Source organism: Cucumis sativus, chromosome 6, assembly GCF_000004075.3.
Source record: "Cucumis sativus cultivar 9930 chromosome 6, Cucumber_9930_V3, whole genome shotgun sequence".
NCBI lineage: Eukaryota > Viridiplantae > Streptophyta > Magnoliopsida > Cucurbitales > Cucurbitaceae > Cucumis > Cucumis sativus.
In genome coordinates this window covers 12258829-12276611 of record NC_026660.2, presented here as the reverse complement: position 1 = coordinate 12276611, position 17783 = coordinate 12258829, and the positions used below count along the sequence as shown (strand labels likewise).

Here is a 17783-nt window from a genome sequence, read left to right as displayed (position 1 = left end):
AAACATTGTTATTGTTAGTAAAAAAAAAAAAAAAGATGTAATATAGAGGTGGATAGAAATTAAAATCTAAAATTTAAAGATAATTTTAGTTTGAAATATAATTTGTTTTGAGTATATTTTATAAAGGGGTGATTTTGGTATGAACGATAAAAGAAGAGATGGAATAATGAAATAAAGAGGGAAGTTTTTCATAAGTTGGAGGATCCACACACTAATCACACCTACCAATCATAATCCAACACATTCGACCTCTCTTCCCACTTCACTTCTTCTTCTTTTCTTTCTTTTCTTTCTTTTCTTTCTTTTCTTTCTTTCTTTCTTTCTTTTTTTTCTTTTTTATAAATAACATATAATAATCAATATTTATTATTTATTTTCCAGTGTTTCTTAGATTCATTCCTTGAAGCTCGCTCCATTGCTTCGCTTTTCGAGCTCCAACCTTTTTTCCCCTTTCTCTTCTTCTTCTCCTCCGTTTCTAACTCAAAAAAAAAAAAAAAAAAAAAAAAAAATCTCACAGCTTACAGTTCAGTCCTCTCCCACTCGGATTCTCCCCCTTTTTCAGCTTTCCTTTCAATCTCCCAGTTCCATCCCTTTTCACCTTCTAGATTTTCTTTCCCTTTTCCCGATTTTGATTTCCTTTTTCCCGGATAAAAATTTCACCCTCTTTCTCCCTTGTTTTCCCGGAATATTTCATCCCCTGTTTCTCTCTCTGGATTAAGTTTTCAATTACTTAGGGTTTATACCAATTCTGGGTTTTGTTTTGTTTTCTTTTTTATTATTATTATTATTCTCCTTTGTTGTTTTTGTTGGTTTGAATTTATAAAGGTGCAGTGACTTTTTTCATCTTTTTTGAAGAGTAGATTCCTCAGAGTGAAGAAGGGAAAAAAAAAACAAAAAAAGGGAAAGAGAGAGAGTATTCTGATTCCATTGAAATGCTTGTTGATTTAACGCCCTTATTGTCAAATTCCTATTGTGAAATATCCACCATTTGGTGCATTTTCTCTCTGGGTTCTTCCTGTTTCTTCTCTATTTAACATTTCATTTACAAAAAATCCCTTCCCACAAATCATTTTCCCTCTTCTCTCTGTTTTTCCTTTTTTAAAGAAAAAAAAATCATGAACAAACACCTTCTTTGAATCTCTTTGAATTTTGTTCCCACACAGCTCCATGAAGTGGGAAATGGAAATTCTCTCCTCTCCTTCTTCTCTTGTTTCCACCATGAGTTGGAGTTCCGGCGACGGTAAGGCTTCGAGGTGGACCGTTGCCGAGAACAAAATGTTCGAGAACGCTCTTGCGATTTTTGATACCGATACACCTGATCGGTGGCAGAAGGTTGCGTCGATGATCCCCGGTAAGACGGTTGGGGATGTGATCCGGCAGTATAAGGAATTGGAAGCTGATGTTAGTAGTATTGAAGCTGGTTTGATCCCAATTCCTGGCTATGATACTTCACAATTTACATTGGATTGGGTCAATAGTCATAGCTATGATGGATTCAAGCAATCGTATGGCCTCATCGGTAAACGATCGTCGGGACGGTCGGCGGATCAGGAGAGGAAGAAGGGAGTTCCATGGACTGAGGAAGAACACAAGTAAGTGTTTGGTTTGATTGTTGAAAATCGTGTTCAATTCAGGAACAAACACCATTTTTGTAGTGGAATTCTGTTGAGTTCGATTGATTTGTAATTGGTAAACAAATTTGCAGGTTGTTTTTGATGGGGTTGAAGAAATATGGGAAAGGGGATTGGAGGAACATCTCAAGAAATTTTGTTGTAACTCGAACTCCGACTCAGGTAGCTAGTCACGCCCAAAAATACTTCATCAGGCAGCTCTCAGGCGGAAAAGATAAGCGGAGAGCGAGCATACACGATATAACAACCGTCAATCTCAACGACACGAGAAGTCCATCGCCGGAGAACAAGAAATCCGTATCACCGGAGCACGCAACCGTGCTCCCACGCCACTCGAATCCGTCATCAACCGTGCCTAGAGCTGCCTTCAATTGGAACCAACAACAACAACACAACAATAATGGAGCAGCCTTGGTTTTCAACCATTCCAATGGGAACGTTTTCATGTCCCCAGGCGCATTCGGTGTCAACTCGTATGCTGCCGGGATTCGGCTACCTGAGCACCACCTACAAAAAGGTGCTGTCAATGAACCCTTCATTGGACCCCAAAATATGGTCTTTCAGATGCAGGCCGGCCATTGCTTTCCCCATGGATAGTTTGAAAATTTGAATTGAACCTTCCCTTTTTTTTTTTCCCTTTTGAAATGCCAATGCCAATGCCAATGCCAATGCCAATATGTCCTCTTTGAGCTTTCATATAGTATAGTTGTAATCTTAATTATTGTCACATACTTTAATACAACTCCATATCTTGAAGAGGACATGATTGAAATTGAATTCATTTTCACAATGTTTTTTTTCTTTCTTTGGGGTCCATTAAAAGGGGCTTCCCTGCAAATTGCAGATTCTATGTTGGGAAGACAATGCATTTAGAGATGGGCAATGTGCTTTGCTTAGTCAATGAAAAATGTTGTGCAACAAAGAAGCTAAGTTCAAAGATTGGTTCCTCTTGACAAGATTCTTGTCGAAAATTCCAATCGATGAGACAAATGGAAACTCGTCTTCTTGAACATCAAGCCGAACAGAAAACCGAAACTGGAGATCAAGATCGGGAACACTTGGCATTCCATTCGAAAGAAAGGAAAGGGAGCTTTGGGTTTTTCTTCTTCTTTTTTTTAGACAATTCTCATCATATGCTTACTTGAGTCATTGTCTATTTTACTATTAAGCATGTTATTTGGCTATGCATTTTTGAAACATTATTGTTATTCATCTGTCAGTTTCTTTGTTAATTGCTTAAGTTTTTTAAACAATTTTTTTTGCCCTTTGGGTTTAATAATATAATTAAATTATGTTTCTTTTTTGTTACAACTTATGGATTGAACTTTCTTTTCCAACACAAAAAGACAGAGACAAAATAACAGCTGAAAATACTGTAACAAAACATTTCATTTCTTTCTTTTTCCCTTCAACACTTGTATTATTTTCCTCCATCATACTAATTGTAATTATACTCATTCAAATTAGACTATCAAAATTTGACCTATCATTGTAAGTTTAAAATATCTTCTTCTTATTTAATTTTTTTAACGAAAGTGTGAAGGTATACATGCAATAACATCATACTTTGTGGTTGTTTTTGCAATTTGTCCTAAAAACAAATGCAATTATTAAAAAAAGTCATAACAACACTCAATTTGGTATCCCATTGAATCAAATCTCTCTCTCTTTCTTCATGTTTTTCCCCTCTCTCTAGGAGCTTAGGGGTAAAGCTGACTATGAATGCACTACACAAAGCATCATATGCTTCAAACCTTATTCTTTTCTTTTCTTCTTTTTATTTGATCATTAGATGTTTTTGAAATATAGATCCTCTTATAAACTAGAAGATCCGTTCTAAGTATGATTAGATAACTCGTAATCTCCTTCAAACTCAAGATTCAGCTCTCTTATTAACCTTTAGATTATTTTAATCATTTCCTTTATTGGTTTAGATTTTGATACAAATCCCCCAAAGTCTTTCCCTTTCTCATACACAACTCAAGTGGCCCAACACACTTGTTATCAAACTTCCTCCTCAACAGAATCGTTATTATTTTATGTAGATTATATCTTACTAGAGAATAATTTTATCTCATCAAATATAACATACATGCCTTCAATAATAGCAACTATATAATTAATTTAGTTATTACCATGCTTGATGATTAGGACATAAACGAGAAATTTCAGTGAGAACAATGAATTGAAATAGGGGTAGAGATGGGACGATGAACCCAAAGGTAATGATAATTGGGTTTAAAGGGTTAAAAAGAAGTATGGGAACAAAGTTTAGGTTTAGGGTTATGAATCCATTCATGGAGACAAAAACAATCAAACTCTTTCCATTAGTCATGAAAAGGGATTTTAGCCAATTTTTTTTCTTCTTTTTTTTGTTTCTTAATCAGAAGGGAATATAATCATATCTTGAGAATATGAAGCTTTGAGATTCTGTTTTAGTGGGCAAAATTTCATTGACCCAAACAATAATTTTCTTTGAGGTATATTTATCTTATATTCAAAACAAACTTCACTCTTAATCAAGTGCTCTTTTGAATTTTTAACATTAATCATACATGATTAGTTTCTAACCTATCTCAATTTCGAGTTGCATTTCAAGCCGTTCATATGAATTTTCATTTTCGTGTTGACTTTGTTTCCTCACTTAGGGCCTCCTCCTTGAGTCCTATTTATTCGACCATATCGGTTCTTAAAAGGGATGTTTGGCTCCCATATTCTTTGAGCTCCAATTATAATAGTTAGTATTTTCAAATGTTTATTCTTCGGTTAAGTGTGCTACTAGTATTTTGAGTCTCTCTTTGTTACAAATGTGTAGTATTTTCTACACATCATCTAATCTCAATTTGTTACAATTCAATACTTATTATTTTCTATCCATGTTAAAATAGTTTACACCCAAATACATACTAATATAATCCACATATTATGATAACCAATTCGACACCTTATCAATTCTGTTTTATAACATTTTACAGATAAATCATTTTTTTTATATATATTTCTTAAATAAACAAGTTATGTTTTAAAACATATTAGGAGAAAGTAGAGAAGAAAACAAGGGAATTTTGAAATGAAAAATGTATTTATAAACATAGAAACAAAACGCTAAATTGTTAACCAAAACTGCATTATTTCTTGTCATTAATATTTTAAAATTATACTTCTTGTCTTTACAACTCATTTTACTATATTTTCTTTAATCTTTCCTTACAAAACACTTAGTTTTACCATATTTAAAAAATAATTTAAAAATAATATTTATAAACTTAATTTTTCTTATAAAAAAATCAAATAATATCTCAAATAGTCACGTTAAGTATAGAAATGACAACAGTGATACCAAACAAAAATTTTCATATTAATTGCAGTCAAACCTCTAAATACATTGAACAAAAACATCAATTAGACGAACATCTCAAACCTCCAAAACCCAAGGAAAAAATTCCTAATAGACATACACACACACATATATATATATACTGTTTGATTTAATTATTTATTTAAAAATGAGAGAAATGGTATATTCATCCCCCACCACTTAAGCAAAGAATTACAAGGCATGGAGCTTTTCATGAGTAAGTGACAAAAACTAACCACCATCTTTTCTCAAAGTGCTACTCTTTCTTTTCTTTTCTTTTTTTCCTTTATGCAACTTGCTTCCTCTAAAAGAACCTTGCCTCTTCAAACTTTATTCTCTTTTTTTTCTTTCTTTTTTTTTTTTTTGAGGGGGGAGAGAGAGAGAGGTCATAACCTTAGCTAACTAGCTACCACAAACACATAATCACAACTTCAACCTTTCGGTCATTGCCATATTCTTATTCCTCTTCTTATTTCTTTTAATACAAACAACATGTATGTATATATATATATTTATATTTATATTTATATATAATTAAATTATTGTAAATGACAAAACAACTAAAAATATTTACAAAAAAAATTCAGATTTTATGAATGATAAACATGAATAAAAATAAAAAATTTAAATTTTCTTATATCTTACACATATAGATAGGCATTTAGAATATTTGGTAGGGGATGGAGAAGAAGAAAAAGGTTGAAATGGGGGGGTTTTAAACAGTGTTGGAATGTGGGAGAATTGCAAGTAGAAACAAATGGAAAGAGACCGGTGAAGACTCCTATTATTGCCTTTCCTCATTTTTCCATATCAATTAATTGTTCTACTTCCTCTTCTCTCTCTCTCTCTCTTTCGTGTATTATCATCTCTCTTCCCTTTCTTTTCTTTCCTTCCACTCTATTATTTTGTGTTGCTTTGATTATTCCATTCTTCCACATCGTTTTTTTTCAAAAAAAAATGCAATCTAATTAAGGGTTGGATCACAAGATCCTCTAATTCCATTTTGGAATCACTGATTGGCTAATGTTAAGTCATTTTTATCTTAAATTACTTCTTTGACATACCACTTATTACTTAAGGCTTCAAATATCTATTCGTCAAACCATTGGAGAATGGACTTTTATTAATTTGAACCATAGTTTAAATGAAAAAAATTGTAAAATGTTAGGAATAGATTTTCAAAGGTTTGAAACTAAATACAATTAACCCTTCTCCTCTCTAAACTTATATCAAGAGTTCTAATAAATTTAAATTATGCACTTTAGCCTATATATTTTCTAATTTGAAATAATTTAGATTTTTTTTCAACAACTTTTTAAAATATTATAAATAATTAAATTTATTGATCTACGTGTAAGAAATTATTTATTGTATCAGACTAAGAACTTATTACAAATTTAAAGAGTAAGTTATTAGAAATTTAAAACGGGAAGAACTTGATTATTACTTTTACGAGACATTAGCTTAAAACAACTAAGATATATAGGTTAGACATCATATTATAGGGTACTGATATAGATTTTGAACCTAAATTCTAGTAAAACTAGAAAGAACAAAGGTGGTTAAAGAGAATAAAACAATTTGAAAAAGAGTGGGTGACTAATTCAAACTTAACTATTGATGATGAAGAAGGATGATATAACATTGATGTATTATATTATTCTTTTCCCATATTTTAACTATTCTAAATCACTTCATAATGGAATAATTATTTGTCTATTTTGATTGATTTACAAATAATTGATTGGTGATCCACCACAAGGGAATTTTAAAGTTTTATGCTATAGTTTCATATCTATAATTATATATATAGCTAAACGAATTTTTCTACAAATAGGTTATTAACAAAGCTTTTTATTTCAATTAATTTTGTTAGGTAGAAATCACTAGCGTGTTTGTAATCTTTTATTCTTGTTAAAACAAAATATAACTTGAATGAAATACAAATGTGTTAGTGATGAAGAGATTTGTTATTCAAATTTCTTTGTTATGTATAAATTATTTGTCATTTCCTACAAAATTTGCTCTTGTATTATGCACGTATGTAAAGAAACACATTATTTCAATAATCTTAGTGAGATAAATATAAATACAAAAGAAATACAAGCATTCTAACTCGCCATTTAGTCAACCTCTAAGATATGAAGAAGAGTTTAGAGTTAGTGAGGCTACGGATTGATATGTTTGTTTTAAAACTTGTTATGCTTGTCGTGTATATATTATAGACCTAATTTAGTTTTATATGAGTAAGTATTTAACGACACATCTAAAAGGTTCACGTAATTGCCAAACAAGTATCAAAATGTTGAAATCATATCTCAGGATTGTGATGTGTGGCCTACCCAAAACAAAATGTTTGTGCTTCCAAGGTGTTTGAGGGAAAAATATTTTGAAAATAGAATAGGCTTTCCTATAAAGACATATGAAAACATTGATAGAGGTAGGAGGGGTGATTTTGGTTGCTCCTATGTGTTACTATTTTCTAACAAATAAGAACTCAAAAAGTTAGATTATTGTTTAAAAAGAAAGAAAGAAACATATGAAAGAGAGATCTTTAAGAGGGTTTGAAATATTTAGCTGAAAAACAAAAATTTACCATTTTTTTCCCGAGCTCTTCACTTTGGTCTTGGAAGTATACAATAATTAAGAATTTTTTAATATGATAATGAAAAATGAAAAATTGCATCAATTACTATTAAACCATGTTCAATTTAACCATTAATAATGGAATATTGAGATAATGAAACATTGGCAACGTACTTTTATAGGAAATTTGAGGTTCTAGAGAAGAAAGTTTCCATACTTTTCCTATTTTATTTAACCTCATTCTTTCTAATACAATAAGTATAGAAGGATTTGAATGAAAATCTTCTTAATCAAAAAGACATTTAACATTAAATCACTTTGACTTTAACATCAATTTTAATAGTCAGGAAAAATAACCCCTTCTCCAAAGCCCTAATTTCCTAGAAAGATCGATTGCACAAAGGGAACTTTGCTTAATGATTTGGAGAAAATTAGAGAAAAATGGAAGTTTAGTTACTGCAAAGTTAAAATGATCCCTATGATTAGAAACTCATCATAGAGACCGAATTGATATGATAATTTAACCTTGTTCATGATATAATATCAACTTTCACAATGTAAATTATCTTTTAGTAAAAATAATAACAAACAGTACTAAGATATTTTTTTTACCTCGTAGTAAACTAAAATTATTTAGAAAAATTGTACCCTTCATACAAAAATTAAGAGAAATATATTTTGTCTTTCAAAAATTTTGTTGAAGTGTAAAATGTATTTTTGAAAAATCTCCAATTATTTATATATTTTTTAAAAAAAGAAACCTATATTTTCTCTAATTTTCGGGTCTGCCAATTTTGTGATACATATGGCTTACAGCCACTTCCGAGTCTTTGACCTTCGCCAACCCGAGCACAAATTGTTTATGCATATATTCTCAGTCACGACCTTGGAAATCAAAATTTGAATCCACCTTCAGTCCAACATGTTGAACTCAAAACACAAAGCAAAAACAAAAACAAAGGGAGGATTCAGAAGATTTTACCCATCTAAATGAGCACCCCCAATAGCTATTTCCTTTTTCCATTTTGATATCTGTGAGCGGTCTAGCCTAGCTTAGGTGTACCTCGACGAATCTCACGGAACGACATGTTTGACTCTACGACATTTGAGTATCAAATGAAACTTGAGACTATGCCTCTTCTTTTATCACTAGGTAGGTCTGCATGCTGATCGGTTAAATAGCTATTGAACTCCCAACCTATGCTTTAATTCAACATCTTTACAACTAAAAAAACCCTAAATTTACTCCAGAAGTGAAGTTTTGAGCAGGGACCGAGATGAAATGCAAATTCTGCTACATTAAACTTTAAACACTTAGAAGAGGAGAACTCAAACGATTCAAAAAATGATCTTCTAAAAACTAGTTCACTTTCTCTCTGAACATTTCCACATGTTATAAACTGCCATTGGAGATGTTAAATAATAATGGAAGCTCCTAACTTGGGAAGAAAGTACACGGAAACCATAACAGAATGCAAGTTCCAAAAGAATAAAAGATTATTCTTCAAGAGATCATCCGCTAACAACACTTTAGGATATCGAGGAAAAGAGGACAAGAAAATACCTTTTTGTGTGTACAAGAACAAAAGAGAAAAAATTCGTTCAAAGCCTGAAAGTTAACATACTCCAAAAGCTTTTACCATGATTTGAACATGGCAGATTCATTATGCTGCATCCGAATCCTCACCTGCCTCTACCCCTGCCACGAAATGAAGAAGGCGTTAATGGGAGAACTACAATCTCTCTCTCTGTTAACTAACTTCAGTGTGTGTGTTTTGTTTTTCAGGTAAGAAACAGAGCTTCAAGAATGGATTCCAATCCAAAAGAATTAGGCAAAGACAATAATTATTAAGAGTTCGACTAAAGTACGTCGTACTGATGTGTTAAACCTCACCACCTCCCACACTTCTACTGTTCCTCTCGAGCCACATTCCCAATAAGACAGCAGAAAAACAAGCTTGCCATAAGACTCTCTTGTTTATCACAAATGTGAAAGTACATCTAGATACCTTCCATTTTGATGTGAAACAGTGGAAAGAGAAACGAGAAGACTTATCTTGTTTGGTACCCATTTGGTTTTTGAAAATTTAGGTTGTTTTTTTACAATTTCTAACTCATGGTTTTTACATTTCCTATATAAACATTTGAACATTTAGCCAATTTCCAAAAACAACAGCAAGTAAATGAAAACAAATTTGTTTAATTTGGGTTTGATTTTGAAAACACACCTACAGTCTAGACAATAAAACATATAAACCGATGAAGGTAACCTTCATATACTCGATTTTAAAAAAGTAAAAACCAAATGATTAACAAACCGGGATACAATTTATGTGCTGAGTTTTATGTGAAAAAAGGGAAGTAGCAGCAAGGAAGAGCAATGTTAAAATAGCAAAGGTTTTAAGGTGAAGAAAACCAAATATCCATCCTGAATTAGCTTTTCCATTTCAATACTCCTCTAAGAATTCAAACAGAAATGAAACAAAACAAAGAATGTAAGAAATCTGAACAAAAATCGATTTACAAAATGACAATGCAAATGTTAAGAGAAACAGAACCAAAACCAGAATCCATAGTATAATTCCAAGGGAACCCATCAACATAAAAGGGTATTGAAGAAATCAAGAATTCAAGAAGATTATGACACTGTAATATGATTTGAATGTTGAATTAAAGAAAGTTCCAAGTATGGAACGATGATGCAAGTTCTTAAAGCAGTTCATCATTTCTTAATTGAATAATTGAATAATTGAATTGGACAAAGACAAGAAAATCAACCTTCTTCTTCTTCCTCCTCCTCTTCTCCTTCTTCGATTCCTTCTTCGTAATTAATTCCGTATCTCTCATTCAGATAATCTACCGCCGTCGGCGTCAAAACCAACTTATCGGAATCCAAAATATCAAACAAATTCAGCGTCCTCGGCGTCAACAACTTCAACGTTCCAATATTACGGCTAGATAATCGCACATTATCAGAAACTTCCGTCATTAAGAACAACGATTTCTCCTTCGGATCAATTCCCCAACGTTTCAGCGCAGCAATGAATTCTTTAGTTTTCGGCTTCTCAAACTTATCCCCAAATTCCTCCACCACTATCGTATTAACCGCCGCACTAGCCACCGCCGTCGATATCGCCAGTTTCTTCTCCTTTCTGTTGATCTTAATCGACCAATCTCTAGGTTTCGGCCCGAAGACCACCCCTCCACCTGGCCGGAGAGGAGTACGCATCGAACCGCGACGAGCCCTTCCGGTTTTCTTCTGCTTGTAGGGTTTTTTACCCCCTCCACTAACCTCAGCTCGAGTGAGAGTCGAAGCAGTCCCACGGCGCTTGTTTTGTTGATCGGTGATAATGGCACGGTGAACGACGGCGCGGGCGGTTTCCGGCGGAGCGGATTTGAGGTCGAGGTAGGTTTCACCGACTTTTTGGCCGGTGAAGGAGAGCACAGGAAGAGTAGCAAGTTCGGAGGAGATGGATAGGGTTTTGGTTTGGGGTTTAAGAGAATTGGGTTTCGAATTGAAGAAGAGGTTGAGATTTTGGTGGCTTGGAGAAGAAAGGAAAACGGATGAAGTGAAGAATGAGAGGGACGATGGCGAAATGGAGGTCGCCATTGTTGGAGCAAATGAAGAGCTTCGAGGCGATGTGTTGTGTTCTCTATGGATGTCGCTCGTTATCCACTTCCGCTGGAGATCAGTGGCAAAATAGCAAAATACCATTTTTGCCCCTTTTTCAAATAAGTAAAAAATAAAAGTTTGAGTAATTTTTATCCACGTATTTTAAAAAATATAATAAAACAATTTCAAGAAAACTTTAATTTTTAAATATATCAAAATATTTACCGATACAACAAAATATTATAAATATTTATTAGTGATAAAAGCTTCTAGACCACTAATAACGAAGGAATTGAATTTCTTCATGCACAAGTGATATAACATTTGACATAGAAAACTTATCCTTCCAAACTTTTCTTCTCACTTAAATTCCCTCCACTAACCTCGAACATGTAAGATCTTCTCTACACGAATCAACAAGACGCCACCAAAGAAAAAATCGCCTCTAAATCTTGGTAGATTTGAGGCTTGGGATGCCTTTTCGAAACTTTTCTATGGATGAACCATTTGTAAATACTTTATTACAACTAACTTTTTAGACATGTGAATTTACTTTATTACTCTTCTCTAAATAAAGGAATGAATTTTTACAGCCACTTTTAGGATTACACAATTGTTTAGGCTTGAATAAGTGACTCTTTAACATTTACTATGTGATCGATTACGTTTTAGTGCACGATCACATAGTCATCATTACGCGATCACTTAAACATAAGTGTGCAATCACTAAAAAGAAATTGTGTGATTGTTTATAAATAATTCATTAAGTAAGTATAATCTTCGTTTATTTTACACTGACAAACTAAATAACATATGGTACATCATTTTTACTCTTGAAATATAAAAAAAAGGTTGAATCACAATCGACTCTTTCTCATTGGCCTTCTCTCTTCACTCTCTACGCTCATTGTTTTTCTTCGACTTTTTTATTCCCTTTGTTAGCAAGAAAAATCTTTCGAAGGTACTTTCATCATTCCTTGGTTTCGTGTACTTTAACTATTCATCTAAACCTATAATAAAATATGTCATTTGATCATAGAAGCATGATCTCTTAAACAATCTCTTAATCTAGAATTACAACAAGAAAACACATTCATTTTCTTAAGCATAAAATCGTCAAAAAATGTTCAAAAACTGTCAAGAGTTGAATTTTCAATGATGAAACTTTTGTTGAGAGTTTGGTCAGGATATCCCAGTTGGGAGACCATCTCCCAATGCTCAAATATCAACTCTCGGGAGTTAGTGATAACTTCAGTCGCCTACATACGACATTGAGAATTGTAGAATATTCATCAAGAGTTATATGATCTCTCGATGATACAAAAGACCAACGGGAGTTTGAATTTTTTTATATTAAAAAAAAATCTTCAGTTACTTTTATTTTAATTTTGTAATATTTGTAACCTAAAATTTTGAACCTAAATCAATAATGATCAAACAAATTGTATTCATACATTCAAATCAAACGTGTTACGTGACAAATAAAATATAAAAAGTTTTATCTCATAATTGAAATTTTTGTTATTCATTACATAACACATTTGGTTGTGTTTGATACAATGAAAAAAAAGTCTCAAAGTAATTTCTCCATGGAGTGTGTAAACAAAATAGAAATTCACGAAGCATTTTGAAGATTAAAGTAATGAGTAAAAAACTCAAAGGCAAAGGGAGTCGTCATCTCACATCCATATGCAAAACTTCATTCTATCCACCTAAAAAATATGCCAACAAAAAAAATCAACTATATAGAATGGAGTCATTTACTATATTCTTACAAAGTTAATTAATAGACATGAGCCAATCTTCAATGTAGCCCTCCAAATATAGATGAGACCATTTTTAGTGAAAACTTTTTTCTATCGATCTTCATGAAAAGCATAGAATTAAAGTCATACCAAGTCTAAGAAAGGCTCAAAAGCCTTAGACTATCAAACCAAATAAGGATATGAGAAAGAACTCACATTTCCTTTTGTCAAAGTCACCCCCCTTTATCATGAAATCCTTGATTACGCTATGAAAGGCAGAACCTTTGAATCCAAAGCCCCTTCTCTCCTAGTAAAGTTAGTAAAGTTAAAACATCCAAAACTGACTTGAATTTCCATGTGTAAGAAGTAAACAACTAAAAGTCTCATAGTTATAGATATAATACCCGTGCAAAGAGTAGAGAATTCTCTGCTGTTTTGGAGACATCATCCCCAAATAATCCAATCACAATCCTCCAAGCAAGCTTCACTACTGGATTATTACCAATGCTAACATCAAAATACACCTTGTTTGTAACTTTCGGTGCAAAGAAAAGAATACCAACAATGTCACCATTTGCAATGTAAGTAGCAACTAATTGAACAGAAAACAGTACAGTGATGGTTCTTGTATTGGTTACCTCGACACTAACAACAATCCTGGAAACAAGGGGTTCAAATAAGTTGTGAGAGAAGGAAACTGGAGGAGGACGGCAATCGAAGCCTATGAAGCTTAACCGAATTAGAGGGAAAACATGGTTCAAGCTTAACCATATGTTTACCACATGTATTCTTCAAGCTAAGTTACATTAAATAATCATGGATCTTTCATTTATTGTGATTATGTAGTGCAAGAGCAATGAATGAAATACCTCTTTATTTTATTAACCAAAAAAACAAAAATACAAACTTCTACATTTAAGTAATAGATATAATTTCATCATTTTTTAACACATAAATCTAAATACATGCGTTTATTTTCTTTTATTTTGCTATATATAAAAAGCAAAATAACATTGAATGATTTACATCTGAATGTTACAATGCCAAGAGTATAATGAGAGCAACAATTCTTCAATGCGTCATGTGAGATTGACATGATGTGTTAAAATATTGTGAGATAAATGTGATACGGTTAAAATCAAGGTTAAATTTGAAATTTATGAGAAAAATCATATGTGAACGTGTCAAATAATTTGAATTTTACTTTTTTTTTCATTCGATTTATTTAAAAATGAACGACAGATAGTATAATAAAGCATGGAGCATGAAGTATTAAATAGTGAAGTTGGAGTATTATTTATAGTATTAAGAATCAAATATGTAGTATATAATATAGAAGATTAAATGTTGAATATGGAGTATTGTGGAAGGAGTGAAATTATTTAGGAGTAAATTTATGAAATTCAAACGGAAGCATAAAGTTACATCTGATTGATTAAAAGAATTACCGTCATTTTTTATTCTGCCCCTAAAAAGGACCGTCCGTACAAGTTACCAAAGATCACAAAGATCCCGCCGAATCGAACAGCGAGTTCCCAAACGCAGAGGCCGAGCCCATTCCTTCGAAGTCGAAATCCCTCGCCGCCCTCCTGGCCGAAGCTCACGGCCTCGTGTTCCCTCTCCGTGGCGATATACAATTGCTAGATCGCTTCCATTTCCGACTACTCTCGAAGGCTTGCATTTGAAACGAGGTCAGGTTTGTCTTTTTTGTTGTTTAACGCCGCAGTTCTAATTCTGAATCTTGATTCAGAATTTCAGACTTGTTCTTGCTTCTTAGATAGGAATTTTCGAGATTTCGTACTGAGGATTTAAGATCTAAGACTTAGACGATGGCGAGAGAGGATTGCGGAGTTTATCACGAGAGGCAAAAGCTACAGTTGTGTCTCTTGCACGCTCTCAATAACCTATTTCAGGTATCTTTTCGTCCTCAACCATTTGACTGTGAAAGCTTCCGAACTGTTTTCTTGTTGCTTCATATTGAAATATCGTTGTATCTTGAAATTGATTATTTGGTGTGTAATTAAGATGCTGATTAACGGAATTATACTGTTTCTCATCATTAAGAAAGAACTATGGCGCATAGGATTCCAGAATTAGAAGTTACCTCTCACTGCTTCACGATTTATTGCATTCTTTATGTATTTTGATGTCTTCTTATCATTATATCTTCTATTTGCACCATAAATGTCTTTCATAACAGAAAAATATGCATTTACTCGAGCGAACTTATCCTCTCACTGTTTCACGATTTATTGCCTTCTTTGTGTATTTTAAAAGTCTTCTTATCAGTATATCTTCCATTTACACCATAAATGTCTTTAATAACAGGAAAAGGATGCATTTACTCGAGCAAACTTAAATGCAATTGCTGAAAAGCTGGTGCGCGATGTGCCGAACCAAGAAACTTGGACGCCATTATCAATTGTCTTTAAGCCTCATCACAACACAGTAACCGGAAATTATGACATAAATGTCCTAATTTCAGCTCTGGAAGAGAAAGGGAAGAGTGTAGTGTGGCATGACCATCGGAATGGAGCTTTCTCAATCGATTTGGATGGACCTGATCATACTTGTAAACTAATGGGAATTGTACTTAATGTCTCAGTTAGAAGGTTTGGTGGCATTTGGAAAAGTAGGCACTGGGTTGCTTTGAGAAAGATCGATGGATTATGGTATAATTTGGACAGTGATCTGCCGGATCCTCATCCATTTAAGGACACTGACGAATTAAGACAATTCTTGGATCATGTGATCAATGACAACGGGGAAATTTTGCTTGTTATGAATGACAGGAACTAAATCTTATCCCTTGAATACTCATGTTTGTGCTGGAATCAAATGTAAAATAAGAAATATAGCTGGATTGCTTTGGCTGTTTATTTGCAGCCCAATTTGCATACCAAAATCTACTTGACTCGAGTTAATATTTCTGATTCTTTCATATTGTTTATAAAGAAGGGAAATGATTTGAAGTGAAAAGTAACAAGAAACAGTTCGTGTCTAGAATCAAACCTGAGTGTTTTGAAGATGGGTACCGTGAGGGGATTTTGAATTTGCTAAGCTGCTGGGCAATCCACTATTAGACGAAATGGCGCCTGGTGTTACAGAGAAATATGGTTTGTTATTTTGAAAAAAATTCAGATATTATACAAGCTAACGACTGCCTCACCAACAACCTCTACTGGTTAAGGCATAAGGGCTCTACGAGCATCAGAGGTTAGCTAACTTTGCTTCAACTCTTACTGTGAGTTCTCAAAAGTTTATGTTATCTCATCTCATCATCACCCATACACCAAACATCATTGCTAAGAACACAGCCGCAGTCTTTTTGTCTGCTGAAAGCCTATATTATATATTTTAATAACAAGTATGATGCATCACCACCAAAGAATGCTTCCTGAAAGGGTTGTTAAAAAAAGGACAACTTTACGGACTAACTAGATATATTTTCCCAATAATTCTCTGCTCAAATTCCTTTTCTTCTTAAATGAACATTTTAGCTTTAGAAATTCCCCCTTTTTCCTTTTTTTTTTTTCTTTTCTGAAACGAGAATCTTTTGAGCCTTTCATCATTTTCTTTTTCCCTGTCTTTCTCTTATTTAATATTGACTTTGCTTCCTTTGTGATTTATAAGTCGCTTTCCACTATTACTTCTGTTCCAAACTAGTGAATGCTATAGAGAATTGTTTTCACTGAAAGAGAATATAAGAAGAAAAAAAAGAATATGGGAAAGATAGACAAAAATAAAATAAGAAGTCTGAATTCTTTAAGCATATTCTCTCTCTTAAACTTTCACATTTAAAGTGATTTTTTGTGGTCAATCTGCCTTACTATATATATTCAATAGTTCAACATTTTCCAGCAATTTAGTCCACTAAAATGCAATAGAGAGGACGAAATGATTATTGCTATATTTATGGTTTTGTTTATTATTTGATGTCAATTTGTTGATTTCTACCATATCTGTACCTACTTCATGCGTGCAAAGCTTTCAATATTCCCTGTTTATCTTGACATCCGCATAAAGTTCATTATGTCTTTAGCTGTTGGATCAAATATTCAACGGTTGAGATTGTTTGATTAATAAAGTGTTAGCCATTATATTGAATTGAATGACCCTCACTACTCTTGTTCGTTGCTTGATTGAGATTTAATACACAAAAACAAACAGAGCCTTGTTGAGTTTGCTTAAGAAAGCTTGGTGGGCAGGCTGCATTTTTCAATCTCTCTTTTCCCTGCTTTACTTTTTCTTCCATTTCATTTTAATCTCTCTCTCTCTCTCTTTCTTTCTCTCACTCTTGGCTCAGACCTTTCTTCTAATTCCATGACGACAACATTGGAGCAGAAGGTTAAGAAACCGAACTCATCCAGCAACAACAGAACTGGGAGAAGCACTTTTCAAAAGTGTAGATTTCCATCCCCCAAATCGCTTAAAAGACTGCAATTCTCTCCACTGTGCTTTCTAAAGCACCTAGCTGATAAAGTGACTCGAGCTCTGCATTTCATGGCTATGAAGAGAAATCGACCCCTTCAAAAACAACATGTTCCAGCGGCCGTGCCCGTTGCGAGTTCCAAGGCAGTCCAGGTCCCTGCCACCATCGATTCACATAGAACAGAGGCTGTGGAGGACTGCATCAAGTACATCAACGCTTCCACTTAGCTCACACCAAATTCTTGTAAGATTTTCTCCTGACAAATGCGTATATATGTGGGGTTTTTGTGGGTTTTAATGTCTGATATCATATTGTTGCGGATCATGAATTATGATGCAATATGTTCTTGTTTAGATGAAAAAAACGTCCATTCATCCATCACTCTCAATCTTTCCATTACTTTTCTTCCTGTCATTTT

At 33.3% G+C, this 17783-nt stretch overlaps 4 protein-coding genes across 10 annotated transcripts; 2 read left to right on the top strand and 2 right to left on the bottom strand.

The window, feature by feature from the left end:
* The first annotated feature begins 287 nt into the window (after positions 1-287).
* Positions 288-2929, top strand: LOC101210189 (transcription factor DIVARICATA). Of its 3 annotated transcripts, none has more exons than XM_031887620.1 (3): positions 288-1592; positions 1706-2148; positions 2455-2929. In XM_031887620.1, exons 1-3 carry the CDS (start codon positions 1168-1170, stop codon positions 2502-2504), a joined length of 918 nt encoding a protein of 305 aa, XP_031743480.1. In that variant the 5' UTR covers positions 288-1167; the 3' UTR covers positions 2505-2929. The 3 variants fall into 3 exon arrangements, with proteins under 3 accessions (XP_031743480.1, XP_004143146.1, XP_011657133.1); XM_004143098.3 differs by having other exon boundaries at positions 290-1592; positions 2476-2928; XM_011658831.2 differs by lacking the exon at positions 2455-2929 and having other exon boundaries at positions 292-1592; positions 1706-2432.
* A 5983-nt stretch (positions 2930-8912) lies between these two features.
* Positions 8913-11254, bottom strand: LOC101210440 (50S ribosomal protein L4, chloroplastic). The gene is made up of 2 exons (XM_004143099.3): positions 10354-11254; positions 8913-9274 (listed from the first exon to the last, which is right to left on the bottom strand). Exons 1-2 carry the CDS (start codon positions 11183-11185, stop codon positions 9240-9242), a joined length of 867 nt encoding a protein of 288 aa, XP_004143147.1. The 5' UTR covers positions 11186-11254; the 3' UTR covers positions 8913-9239.
* Positions 11255-12670: 1416 nt separating this feature from the next.
* On the bottom strand, positions 12671-14480 carry LOC116404435 (photosynthetic NDH subunit of lumenal location 5, chloroplastic-like). The gene is made up of 5 exons (XM_031886819.1): positions 14382-14480; positions 13572-13654; positions 13338-13440; positions 13150-13240; positions 12671-12900 (listed from the first exon to the last, which is right to left on the bottom strand). The coding sequence occupies exons 1-5, from the start codon at positions 14385-14387 to the stop codon at positions 12893-12895; spliced, it is 291 nt and encodes a 96-aa protein (XP_031742679.1). The 5' UTR covers positions 14388-14480; the 3' UTR covers positions 12671-12892.
* Positions 14434-17746, top strand: LOC101210683 (josephin-like protein). 5 transcript variants are annotated; one of them, XM_004143100.3, is made up of 4 exons: positions 14434-14624; positions 14711-14846; positions 15262-16149; positions 17240-17746. In XM_004143100.3, exons 2-3 carry the CDS (start codon positions 14763-14765, stop codon positions 15730-15732), a joined length of 555 nt encoding a protein of 184 aa, XP_004143148.2. In that variant the 5' UTR covers positions 14434-14624; positions 14711-14762; the 3' UTR covers positions 15733-16149; positions 17240-17746. The 5 variants fall into 5 exon arrangements, with proteins under 5 accessions (XP_004143148.2, XP_011657131.1, XP_011657130.1 ...); XM_011658829.2 differs by having other exon boundaries at positions 14440-14624; positions 14715-14846; XM_011658828.2 differs by having other exon boundaries at positions 14440-14629; positions 14715-14846.
* Positions 17747-17783: the final 37 nt, after the last annotated feature.